General features: G+C 38.9%; 1 protein-coding gene across 5 annotated transcripts in view; it reads right to left on the minus strand.

Annotated features, from left to right (window-relative positions):
- Positions 1-737: 737 nt before the first annotated feature.
- Positions 738-13,462, minus strand: part of Cmss1 (cms1 ribosomal small subunit homolog) — a 407,227-nt gene continuing 394,502 nt past the window's right edge. For all 5 annotated transcript variants that reach the window (XM_029562602.1, XM_029562605.1, XM_029562601.1 and 2 more), the window contains exons 5-10: positions 13,145-13,204; positions 11,518-11,620; positions 6,764-6,824; positions 6,257-6,344; positions 2,445-2,533; positions 738-1,005 (exon numbers count right to left, since the gene is read on the minus strand). In XM_029562602.1, the coding sequence (XP_029418462.1) occupies positions 922-1,005; positions 2,445-2,533; positions 6,257-6,344; positions 6,764-6,824; positions 11,518-11,620; positions 13,145-13,204 (485 nt within the window). In that variant the 3' untranslated portion in view covers positions 738-921. The remainder of the gene's footprint in view (positions 1,006-2,444; positions 2,534-6,256; positions 6,345-6,763; positions 6,825-11,517; positions 11,621-13,144; positions 13,205-13,462) is intronic.

Raw genomic sequence — 13,462 nt, forward strand, 5'->3', positions numbered from 1 at the left:
ACCTTGTCTCAAAAAGACAAAATATAAAACAAAATAAAACAATAAAACAGTTCCAGTGTATCCAATGCCCACCTCTGACCTCAGTGGGTACCTCCACATGGCATACATACACACACAAAAAACAAAATAAAATAAATATTAAAAAAATTTATGTGTTTTGTGTGTGTCTGTGTGATTGAATGCTGTATGCTGCATGTGTACAGGTACCTGTGGATGCCAGAAGAGGGCACTGGGTGTCTTGGGGCTGGAGTTACAGGCAGTTATGAGCTGCTTTATGTGGGTGCTGGGAATCAAACTTTGGTACAATGTAAGAGCAAGTGTTCTTTTTTTAAATATTTTTTTATTTATTATTTTTATTTTATGTGTATGCATGTACTGCCTGCGTGTAGGTAAACCACTGAGCCATCTCTCTGGCCTCCAAAATAACTTCTCTTTTTTTTGTGTGCTGCACAGGGGTTTGAACCTAGAATCTCACTCATGTTAGGCAAGTGCTCTACCACTGAGCTGCATCCCCAGAGTTATACGTCACAGTTTACTAACCTGTTCCACAGTACCATCTCAGTCTCTTTAACAATCTTATGAGATAGCATTCCCATTTTGTAGCTTATGAGACTGCAGCTCAGGGAGGGAAGTGGCAAGTCACGGCAAGGTGACTTAGCTGCTCTTTCTTGTCTTCTGCACAGTCACAGCACAGGAGAGATGGTAGAGAAAAACAGTCTGCTCAACCAAGACAAACATCCACATGGCAGCGATTCTTTATTATATGAGGGTATTGGCCAAAGGACAGATTCCCATCTGTCAAAGAGACCCACCAAACAGTCTCAGTGATCCGCTGGGTGATGCAGTTAATGTAAGATCACAGTGGATATTTACTGCATGCTTGCACTGTGCTGGCAGCTGGAATCTTTGTCCAGACACGTCTTAGAAAAGGCCCAGCTTCAATGATTCTGACTTGCATAGATTGAGTACTCCTATATGTAGAAGTTCAAAAACTTCCTTTCTTATCTAAATGGGAGAAAAGAACAAAACAACAGAAAGGTTACAGTCAACCAAAAATGTTCCTGGTGAACAAAGTCAACATCTGGGTTCCCATGTGTTTATACAGCTGTTGTGGCCAGAATCAGAGAGGGCAAAAGTGATCATCCATATTTGACTCGGAGTTGAAAGTCACATAAGTAGAGGAAGAGGTACTATGTACAAGCTCATTTTTATTAAAGTGCCTTTTTGTTTGCATCCATCCAAAATAAAATGCCATACAAATGTTCACGGACTCCAAAGTGTGCTTTCTATAACCCCAATTATATGCAAGGTTCAATATAAGACTGGCTACCCAATGATAATTGCTACAGCATGAACATAACAAAAATAGCTATGAGGACAATTTTTTATATTATCTCCACTATTATAATAATTATTTTATAATATATTATTATAATTAGTAAATAAGTGGATTATTTGATAAAAGAACTCATCAAATCTGGCCTCATGTGTCTAACATAAAATTCTGTTAAATAAGTAAAAAAAAAAAAACAAAATAAAACTGTCAATTCAAAGTGCATGAATGTGTGTGTGGGGAGGGGCACATGCAGACACACATAAGGAACTGTGCTAATAGCTTTTTAACTTGAACTGATGCATAATATAACTCACCAATCAATTATAATTAGGTTTGTTCAATCTGGGGAAGCAGTTTTATGTAGTGAACTAATTCATCCAGCATGTTTTAGAGGATAATTCCAAGCCTCTCTGATAGTCACTGCCACTATTTATTCCTGGTGGGTGATAGACAGCTTCACTAATTACTGAAAAAAACTTTTCTCCCCTGTATCAGACTATAGTTGAAAAACTGGTGCATGATAACATGGTGGGTGGCAGAATAAAAATTTCACTGTATGATGGCAATGGTTTAAATATACAATGAGCTTTGCTGTGTCCACAAAGACATTCAATCGTGCAGCTGGAATCCACTGAGGCACAAAAACCTGTCCACAGTAAACCAAAATATCTTTGTAAATTAAGTAAGAAGGTCTGAAGGGGATATGGAGAAACCAACAGCAAGACAAGCTTCTATCGCTCTTCCTTCCACTTCAGCCAAAAGTGTACACATGAGAACAAAAGGCAAAGCTGATGGTGTCTGCCAAGGAGAGGCACAGATTGCCTCAGATCTTCTAGTTTCTTTGAAGTACAGATGTCCTACTGGGGCAGGGGTCATGGTCATTTAGTGATCAACAAAGTTGATTCAAATGATACACATGAAGAGGATGTAGCTATGTGTCAGGGGATGAGATGGCTCTATAACAGTTACCTCAGAGTTAAAGAAAGAAATTATTTCAAAAGCTAGAATGTGCTGGCTCACCATGTCAAAGACTTTATTACTGTGTTTGAACTCAAGTTCAAATTAAAAAAAGGAAAAAGATTAAAGACAACTGCTGATTACACAGTACCTCAGGAATGTCCATCATTCTCCTCATCTTCTGATCTCTCCAGTTCCAGTCAAAAACCAGAAACTTTAAGGGGTTCAAATTAAGGCCATCTGAAAGACAGTAAGAGTTGCTGGAGTAAAGGCCTCATGACATAAGCTTATTAAAATGATTTTTATTTTTCTGGTTGCCTTCTGCCATTTGCTGTCCTCTCCCTCAGTAACTAATCTCTGCACATTAAGTGCTGCTCTTGCCTGATGGAAAACAAATGCAGCACTCCTCACAGCTTTATCACTGCTTCTGAGGACAGCGCAGAAGCTGCACTAGCTAAGCATGTCCATTCTAAGGTGCTGGCCAAGCCTCTGTTTCATGAAAGCCAGAAGGTTGCCTTCCTGACAGGGATTTGAAAAGCTGTGTCCTGTAATCAGGGCTAGTGGTCTTTCAGAAAAGTCTGCATGACTCTGAGGAGGTTAAGTGGGAGGAGGATGAGGACAGGGTTGGGTTACCCTTGGATGAGGCTGGTAAGTCATGCAAGGATTACAAGCCCTCTGTTTCTGGCCTACCCAGAAAAGAGTTGTTACACCTGAAGGCTGGAGGAGACCTGGGACTGTCCAGTCTCAGAGGTCTTGGAGTCGGGTGCACACTCAGCTCTTCCCACTGTTCCAAGCTCTGGTATATCATGCATGGAAACTGTTCTGAAGTTCTCCACCTGCAGCTCTTCCCCACGCTGTTCCCTCTCTGCCCAAAAGACTTTTTATGCTTCTTATAATTAAAATGCCTTTTACTTAAAATGCTTTCTGCAGAATTAAGATAGTAAACTGAGAAAGATAACAGGTTAACAGTCTTCCCTTAAAAACAACCACTGTTGTCAAAGCCATCAGGTATAGCCCTCTCTTAAATGAAATGGACCTCTATATAGAGCTTTAAAATATTTACTATTTGACAACCAATTTAAAAAATACTAAAACAAAGTTATCTGCAAAGATGATCAATGCAGTATTATATGTAATTTCAAAAACTGGATAAAACCCAATCCAAATAGTCTACAAAAAAAAGAATTGCAGAAGGACAAGATAATAGATATTACAAATGAAAAAGCAAACCAATTTCATGAGAATGAAAGTCCTCATAAGGTGTGTGTGTGTGTGTTAAACAAGTACATTGTAAAATTGTGGGATATAATATGATCTATGCTTTGTAAAAAAATATATATATATATGTGTAGAAAAGACTGAAAGGCAGTATATTCATTATACTTAATAAGCAATTATCTCTAAAGTGATTTGCTTTTTCATTGTATTTTGTTTTTCCTTCTTTTAAACAGTTATTTAGTGTGCATGTTTGTGCATCTGTGTGGGCCTGCACATCACATCTCCAGTGTGAGGGTCAGAAGACAACTTGGGGGGAGTCAGTTCCTTCCTTACACTATGTGAGTTCCAGGAATTGAACTCAGGTCATCAGTCTTGGCTGCAAGTGCCTTTACCCTCTGAGCCATCTTTCTGGCCCTCTCTGTACTTTCTTTCATTTCTCATAGACTCATAGAGAAATCTCAATTGTCAAATTAAAACAAGAAAATTATGACTATAGTTTTACAGATCCCATGTCATGGGATGTCTTTCCATGTCTGGAAACGCTCCTTACATATGGAACACATAAACATCTTGCTACATCATAAACAGCTATATAAAATGAGTGACATGCCATTTGTCTAGCTTTGATAGAAATTCTGTTTCTAGAGGGCTTAGGCTATTTTTTTTTTAAAAACACTTTATGTATAACCTAACACTACGGCTAATGTATATTAAATTGTTTATCCAATCAGATTCAGAATTAAAAGTGTTCATTGATATTACATAAAAATCAACAGCTCCTTAAATGATTTTTCCACATGAAACAAGCCTTCACATTGAGTTCCAACTGTGTAGAAAGCTAATCAGCAGCCTGAACAGCTTTGTTGTCTCCCTACTTTCCTCCCCTCCTCTCTGTCTCTATTTTAAATAAAAAGTTGTCCCTGCTTGTGTGTGTGTGTGTGTGTGTGTGTGTGTGCGCACGCGCGCGTGTGTGTGTGTGTGTGTGTGGGGGGGGGAATCCCCAGGAAGGGGTGAGATGAATCTTGGCTGAGAGTTGCGGGGAGGCAGATAGCCTACATCTCTCCTGATGCACAATCTCCCCCAGATCTGTGTCCCTTAAAAGGACCCACTGGAATCTATCACTTGTTCCTTACTTTTCAATGCCTTTGTGTCTACAAGACCAATACCCCAACTTGTTAGCTTACTGTTCCAGGTGCTCCCTCTACAACCTGACTTTTTAATGGAATCACTTTCCAACTACAGCTCATGAAGCCACCAAGCAAGAAAGTTGGTGTCTTTCATTTTAATTCTTCAGCTAGATCAGAAGGCCCCTGAGGGAAAAGGCTCTGGAACTAAGAAGGCCTGGACTGAGGCCTTGGAAGGAGACACTTGACTCTTCTGAGATTCCATTTTCTAGCCAGTGAGGATGCTGAGTACTAGTTAGAAAGCATACAGAGGCATGTCCAGCATAGCATTAATTGCAAACAGGAACTCAAAGAATGTTTGTCTGCCTTCCCTATCAGAGGCCTCCCAGGTTCTTTTTTTGTTTGTTTTTGGTCTTTTTGAGACAGGGTCTCCCTGGAGCCCCAGCTGGCCTGGAACTTGCTAAGTAGACCAGGAACTCAATAAGCAGACCAGGCTGACCTTGAACTCATAGAGATCTGCCTGCCTCTGCCTCCTGAGTTCTGGGACTAAAGGTGTGTGCTACCACGCCCAGCTTCTCCAAGGTTCTTAATTCTTTGCTTTTGCACAGGACTCTGCCCTTGGTGGGTTTAATAACCCTAGATTATTGTTATCTGGAGAGAAACACCAGGTGGTTTAAATTTTGTTTGCTTCTTGGTACTGAATTACTATACTGCTGAATATACTACTTTTACATATAAAATAATTCAGGAATAGCCTCAGATAGTTAGAAGAAAAAGTTGTGCTGCTACACTAAGTAATGTGAAAATGAGTAATGAAAAGAAATCATTAAATCTGAACCAGCTTCATGGTGCAGGTCCTTAGTTTCAGCTGCTCTGGAGGCTGAGGAAGGAGATGTCAAGGTCAAGGCCAGCCTAGGCAACTCAGTGGAACAAAGTAAAAAGTTCAGTGGTAGAGTGTTTACCTAGCACGCATGAAGTCCTAGGTTCAATCTCCAGTACCTCAAAAACAACAACAAACCTCACAAAACTGAAGAATCTGGTAAGAACAGGTAATACAATCATCAGCAGGGTAATAGGTTTTTAGGCTTTGGCTTTGAGAAAGTTAGCAAACTGTTAAAACCAGTAGATTCTGGAATACTTACTGTGTAAAGCACTAAAAGGGAAGTATACTTAGGGGGAATGTTCTGGAATAACTGTTTCATCTATAGAAATAGCATTTTCATTTCAGTGTGTTTTATATGACAGCTTTCAAATAGAACAGGAGTCCCTGAGAACCAAGACTCAGTTACCCGAGAAGGAAATATTTATTCATCATAGTTGGTTCTACAAATTTCAGAGACTGGAAATAGTGGTGGAGCCCTGGCGGATCCACTCAGCAACTCACAGCCCCTGGCATTTGAATGTGTTTAGCTGGGCAAATCCATTTCAGTGGGCCAGAGCCCTTGTCACTCCCCTACTGCACTCACTGGCTGGCTTCTGGGATCAGGGGCTGAATTGCCCACTAGGTGATTAACACAGAGGTCTGTGCTTTTCCTATATCCTAATGTGGTTCCCTAGACTCACATAGGGGTAAGAGAGATTTCCAGCTCTGAGGAGAAATATCACTGTCCTCATTTCATACCTTGTTTGACGAGTTCTTTAATTCTCCCCGGAGTTCCCACACCTAAGTGTACCACACGCTTCTCCAGCAACTTTACCTGCTCCTGGACCTATTCCAAGATGGAAGAGAAGAAATGGAAGGGACAGTAAGTAAGTACAATCATAGGTCATTTTTAGAGTATTTTATCTCTAAGAAAGAAAGTAGCAAATAGGACAAACTCCTGTATGAGACCAATTTCTAGGGCAAAAAAGAGATCTTCCCAGAAAACTGGTCAATTCTCAAAGAACCCAGGAGTCAAACTTCTGTTCGGGAATGGAGCAGGGAAGAACAGTGACTGTGGTGGGCCAAGGGAGGTTTGTGGAGGCATGGAATGCAGAGAAAACCCAGAACAGTTGCTAAATGTGTCCTATCAGGAAGGCATAAAATAAAACATTTTCTCGGGAGACTGAAGAGGCTAGCTGAGGTCTGGGGGTGGCTATTAGGGACCATTTCCATTTCTCATCACAATTAGAGGCCCTTGCTGCTTACCTTTATGTGTTTTGCAAATAATTTCATAACTTTGGTGTCTCCTCTGAATGCTGTCAGTGATCTAATGAAAAGGAATATATTAATGTAATTAATAGGTTAAGACAACTTCCTCATTCTGGAATGCATGGACTACTTACAAATTATAGTTTCTCACCCAAAAGAATGTATTTATAAATGTGTAGAGATATGTGTATGTATCTACACACACAAAGATTTTTAGGTAGGTCTATTTCTGCAGTGAAATTGGCCTGGGCTATCAGGCAGTGACACATATACGAAATTTCAGTTACTCAACGGGCTGAAGCAAGAGGATTGTGGAATCGAGGCCATCCTAGGCAACAGAGCAACATAGTATCTCAAAAAGAAAAAAAAACAAACAAACCAGAAGTGGGGGTAGCCTTCTCTTCTGGTACATATCTAGGCTGTTTCTAACTCATACACAACGTTAATCTACTTAGGAGTCTTTGATTATTCAGACACATGGATCTACCCTTTACCAAAGAATTTCTGTTTCAGCTGCCTGGCAGAGAACACGTCAGGCAATTCTGCAGTATATTTCTCAGAAATTTTGGTTACAAGAGAAAACTTAGAGCAGTGAAGTCAGGCTATGTTCTGGGAAACGCAGGCATCTAAAAGGCTAGTCTGGGGTGGCCGTGGCAGAGAACCAGAGGATGAGCCCACGAGGAAGGAAGGCTTACACCCTACCTAGCAGAACAGCTAGTTTTTTTTTTTTTTTACTTTGTAGATTGAGCTTCTCTGTAAAATTTTATATGTAAATGCTTCGACCTAAAGAAAAGAAGAGGAAGGGAGGAAGAGAGGAAGGAAAAAAAGAAATAGGACTGGTTGACTTTGAGCTATGAGATCAGGTATGCATTATAAATGAATGAGGCAATTCCTTAGAAGACATCTGTAAGGACTGAGGAGAACCAGACAGCACTGCCCCACCAAGGCCAGTTATTAATTTGTGAGATTATGGATCTAGTGTTGATGCTTGATTTTTTGGAGAAGTCCAAAATCTTTATATGTCCAATGTCTTGAAAAATCAACCAATCAATCAGTCAGTCAGTCAGTCAGTCAGTCAGTCAGTCAGTCAGTCTGTCTACCTATCTATCCATCCACACACCCAGCCATCTATCCATACATCCAGATGAGACATAGTCTTGCTATGTAACCCAGGCTGTCCTCGAATTTGTTTTGCAGGCTAGCCTCAAACTTGCAATGTTTCTGCTGCTGTGGTGTTCCAAATGCTGGAATTACAAGCAGGCAGCACTATGCTCAGTTTTGTTTAAACTTTTGAATGCCAAAACACTAGGGGTAGACTCCTTCCTTGTGTTGTTGATTTATAACCTCTGGCCTACATGTAGGCCAGGTAGTTCATTTAGTTCTAGATATTCAACAATCTGGATCTACCTATGTCAATTCAGATGACCAGCTCTGAGGGTCAAGACTGCTCTGGGTGGTACCTTACAGGACAGGTTTTACAAGCTCTGTTCTGACAGCAGGCCCTCAGCTCCTGAAAATAGTTGCTCTAAGAATAGCCGTATTACACCATCTGCTCATTGTTTTATTGTATAGATGACACAAGTGATGGTGACACTATGTACCCTGGGGAATATTATATTTCTCAGGGACCATTTTTAATTAAATTAATTATTTTTAAAGAGAGTGTTTCCCTGTAGCCACAGCTGGCCTAGAACTGGCTATGTAGTACCAATTTCAGAGAGATCTGCCTGCCTTGCCTCCCAGGTGCTAGGATTAAAGATGTGTGCCATCATACCTGGCCATTTTTTATTTTTAAGTTTAAGCTCAGACAATGCCACAGGAAGGTATATGCTCACGGAAGTTTGGTCCATCTCTGCAACTTAACCAGACTTTACTGAAGAGATTGTGAGGACCAGTCCTAGCTGGTTTCACCTGATTTTCTGATGTGCATTGTTTTCTTTGCTTCCATTTAAACAACCTGTTTTTCATCATCATATTTCTGTATATCACCTAAAATTCTGTTTTGAGTTGAAGTGGGTATAAATGAACAAGTAAGTTTTTAATTAAGATTTGGGGTTAGACCTAGGTTGGGACATTCCTTTATATGTCATTGTTTTGAGAAATATCATTGATCAGCAGAAACATATGGATGTAAAATACAGTTTTTAATTTCACATAAACTTCCTCCATTGTAAGGTTAACTAGGAAGATAGCAGGACTCATGGCTCTTAAGAAAACAGATGTCCTTATAGAACTAGAATTATTAAACATTGGTCTTTGTGAATAGGCTTTCTTGTGCCTGCTTAGATCACCTTTACCAAATCATTTAACCTTGAAATAGATTATAGTATTTCTAGGGACAACTGGTAAATGAAGTGTGACAACACAGTGCTTTTATAAGCCCCTTAGAAAGGAATTTATATATAGTAAAAAGAAATCAATTTGACAACTTGTTTTTAAGAAATTGCCTCTAGGCCAACTGCTTTGTCATCAGCATTTTTTTTTTTTTTTTTTTTTGCCTTTGCGAGACAGGGTCTTTCTGTAGACCAGGCTGGCCTGGAACTCACAGAGAATCCCATGTCTCTGCCTCCCTTGCTAGGATAAAAGGTGTGCACCACCACTCCTGGCCTGTCATTAGCATTTTGATCTGAACTGAGTTCTATAGTGATAGTTTTTAAGGCTCTGAAGAGTTAGTGTGTGACATAGTCAGATTTCAGGTCCACTAAGTATAGACAGCTATTTAGAAATTGAGGTATTAAGGATCAATTATGTTTGGAGCAGAAATACTTGAAAACACCCTTTGCTTTGCTGAAGGGTATGTATATGATTTAATGTCAAAGTCCTCAGACTTTGACAACATTTGTCTAAAATCAGGATCAGATTAGTTCATTTAGAAAAACATATGCTGGCTGGGCCTTTAATCTCAGCACTCGGGAAGCAGAGGCAGGAGATCTCTGGAGTTCAAGGCCAGCCAGGGAGAGCCTGTCTCAAAAACACCAAAAAAAAAGATGCTATGTCACTATTGTGTGCTTATATTTTTACCTTGGTGTACTTGACAAAGCTTCTGTTTCTCCAACACTTGGACTTCCCTTTGTTTTGTCTCCTGTCAAAGCCTGCCTTGCAGACTGGCTCCCAGAGAGGGCAGGTCCCAGGAAAGCCCATCTTACTCTGTTCTCTGGAAGCTGAATGCTATACTGATCCAGTGGGAGTTTTTGTTTATTCTACACAACTCCAGTAAATGAGAAGGTATACAAAGGTCCTCAGTAAAGTACCGATAACTTATCTTTATTATACAACTGTTTTTTAACCTTTACATTCTTGGTCCATTTGGAATTTATCTTGGTAGAAGAACTGAAATATGAATCCAACTTCATTTTTTCAGATGGTTATTCAGTTGTTCAATCCAATTTATTAAACAATCCATCTTTCTCTGCCGATTTCTAATTTGTCATTTGTGCTATATGCTACATTTTCATATGCATTTGGGTCTGTTTCTTAACTTTCAGTTCTGGTTCACTGAACCAATCTGCCTGTCACGTATGTGATGGCTGTTGAGACTTTGAAATAGATATTGCTATTCTAACAGCATCCTCTTAGCATTTATTAGCTTTTAAAAACTTTTTTCTTGGCAAATTTTAGGAGGGTATTTTTTGTAAGAATTTAAAACTGTTTATCTAGTTTAAAGAATCAATTCTCTGGAGTTTTACTGGAAACCTGTGAAATCTGTAGATGATCCTAAGTAAAAAAGATATATTTACAATACCGAGTCTTCTGCTCAAGAATAAGGTACACATTTCACTTTGCTCAACATCTTTTCCATCCATTAACTGATGTTTTATTCATATAGGTTTAGTAAGTTTATTCTCTGGTAGTATGTCTTTTCTTGTTCCTATTTTGAGTCAAATCTTTTCTTCCATTTTCCTGTTAACTGGTTTTCATCAGTGTGATCTCATTGCTTTTATCCTTCTCCTTCACCATGTGTTTCTCCATGTAACAACATGAAATGGCATTAGTGTCCTTTAAAATGACTCCCAGCACTCCTCTGCACAATTCTTCAGTGGCATCCCAGTTCAGGGCTTGCTGTTGAATTTACCTGGGTATCTACTTCTGGTTTCAGGTCCAATTAGCTATGGTGCTCTGTTCTTTACTTCATGCAAATCTGCTCAATATCATTTTCTTGAAGAAGCTTCATGTCCCTTTAAAAATATCCCTTTAAAAAATTATTCGCACTGAAATTTCATGGGCTCCTACAAGCAATCAGTGGATGCTGAGGGAGGGAGAATCAGTTTTCTCCAGGGACTGGCTCCCTGAGAGGTTATCTAATTCCACATGGGCAGCCCTAAACACAGGTACACATGAGCACCACTAAATGGACTCAGTACACATATATATTTATGAGTGTATGTATGTATGTATGTATGTGTATGTAGCGATAGCAATCAAAGAAGAGGACAAGAAAATGAGGAGTGGGACTGGGAGGGATGGAAATAATGCAAATATAATACTCATGTATGAAATTCTCAAAAATAAAATAAAATAAATTAAAAAAATCCCCATCCACTTCTGTCTCATTTCCATGCTTTACTTTTTAGTATAATGTATCACTATTTATGATACAATGCATATTTACTTGCTTATTATCATTGTTCCCACATAACAGAGATTCCATAGGGCAGGGACTCTGTTTTACTCACTGCACATAGAACATATGAGGTTGGCATTTATCAGCTACCAGAAAACACTCCGGATATAGAATTGGTGAAGCTTCTCACCTGATAAGCTCCAGGGCTCGGACAGCAGAGCTGCAGATGATCAGCATCAAGACTGACTTCTTCTCACTGTGGGTTTTCCTAAGCTTTACCCACTTAGGACAGACTAAGAAAAAGGTCACAAAAATATTTAGGAGAGAGCGAAATAGAGTCACCAACCCCGAATATTTTCCACTTCTTTACTAGTGTTTTAAGAAAATAGGATGTAAGAATTGTTTATTATATTTTCTGTTAGTTTAGATATTAGGTTAAAATAAAGTACCATTGATTTACAGCATAAAACATGTTATATGCCAAGTATCCAAATGCAAATAGTCTTAGAACCAAGTGAAAAATGTTTTAGGCTAATACATTTTCAGTATTTACATTTGATGCTTGAAGACAATGCTCACCAATATGAGAATGGTGATTCAATTAGGTTAAATTTAGAGACATCCAGCATGACATAAAACGGAGCTGACAAATGACAGCCAACATTTCTTAAATGTTGTGTTAAGAATTTTGCACATTTTTAACTTTTGTTTTTTGGTCTTTTTGAGAACAACTACAGGTCTCCCTGTAGCCCCAGCTGACCTGGAACTTGCTATGTAGCCCAAGCTGGCCTCAAACTCACAGAGATCCGCCTGCCTCTGCCTCCCAAGTGCTGGGACTACAGGCGTATGCCACCACGCCCGGCATATTTTTAAGTTTTTGTAATCTAGTAACTTATTCCCACTGTAATCCAGGATTATATTTGCTAAATTAATTATGAGAAAGGTATCTGGGCTCAAATTGGGTATCATAAGAACAGTTTATAGTCTGAAAAAAAATGTCAAATCTCTTCATGTAAATCATTTCACTGCTGGACACAAATAAGTGACAATTTGATATGAATAATCTATTTATTTTAGTTATGCACACAAACTTAAATAGCAAATTAGACTGACAGTAATAGCTATGGTCTGAGTTCTGAACATGTAAACAGAATTTGAAGATCTCACAGCTGGTTAGAGTTATTTGGTTCAATTCCCTTATGTTTTAGATAACAAAATTGAGTCCAAGTGAGTAGTCAGTGGACTCTCCTTGCCCAAACACCAGGAGGTTCTAGGACTAGAACAGTAGCCTGTAGATTCCTAGACCAGTAGTTGTAATACGCTGTAAAACCCAAATGAGGCCAAAACCCTAATTCCCAAAGCCTGGGCAAAACAGGAATACAGTAAACAGTTAAAGAGGTCAAGAATTTACATTAAACAATGGGCATAGCAGTGCAAGCTTGTAATCTTAGTACTTGAGAGGCTGAAGCAGGAGAATCATGAGTTTGAAGCCAGCCTGGGATACGCAGTAAGACTGAAAAAAACAAAAACAAAAACAAAATGGAGCCCTAAATCTCTCTCCAATCAAAATAGAAACTTTTAATTTTAAATGTGGTTTAAAATTTTTTATTTTAGAGAGACAGACTTTATTTATTTTGGTTTTTTGAGTTTTCCTACATAGTCCAAGCTAGCCTTGAACTTGTGGTGATTCTCCTGCCTCAGTCTCTCAAGTGCTGGGATTACAAGTATGCATCAATATACAAGATTTCAAGCCTTGTTTGTTTATTTTGGCAGAATGGTGACCTGGTGAATAGTTTTTAAAATCAGACTTTACTTACTTTCTTTTAGATATGAAGATAGACTGTGAGTTAAATCATTGGCCTTGAGGAAACAGGAGTCTAGAAATATGAAAAATATGCTTTGCTAAGAATTTTGCAAACATGGAATTAAACTAGATCAAATGAGAAGGAAGCATTCTTCAATGAGTTATAAAACTTGAGTCAACTGGAGAAAACTATAGACCCATATCATTAATGAACATAGATGCAAAAATTCTCAATAAAATACTTGCAAACCGCATACAGACACATCAAAAGGATCATCCACCATGATCAAGCTGGCTTTATTCCAGAGATGCAGGGATGGTTCAATATACG

Source organism: Nannospalax galili, unplaced genomic scaffold (genome assembly GCF_000622305.1).
Source record: "Nannospalax galili isolate Female #2095 unplaced genomic scaffold, S.galili_v1.0 scaffold355, whole genome shotgun sequence".
In the NCBI taxonomy this organism is placed as follows: Eukaryota; Metazoa; Chordata; class Mammalia; order Rodentia; family Spalacidae; genus Nannospalax; species Nannospalax galili.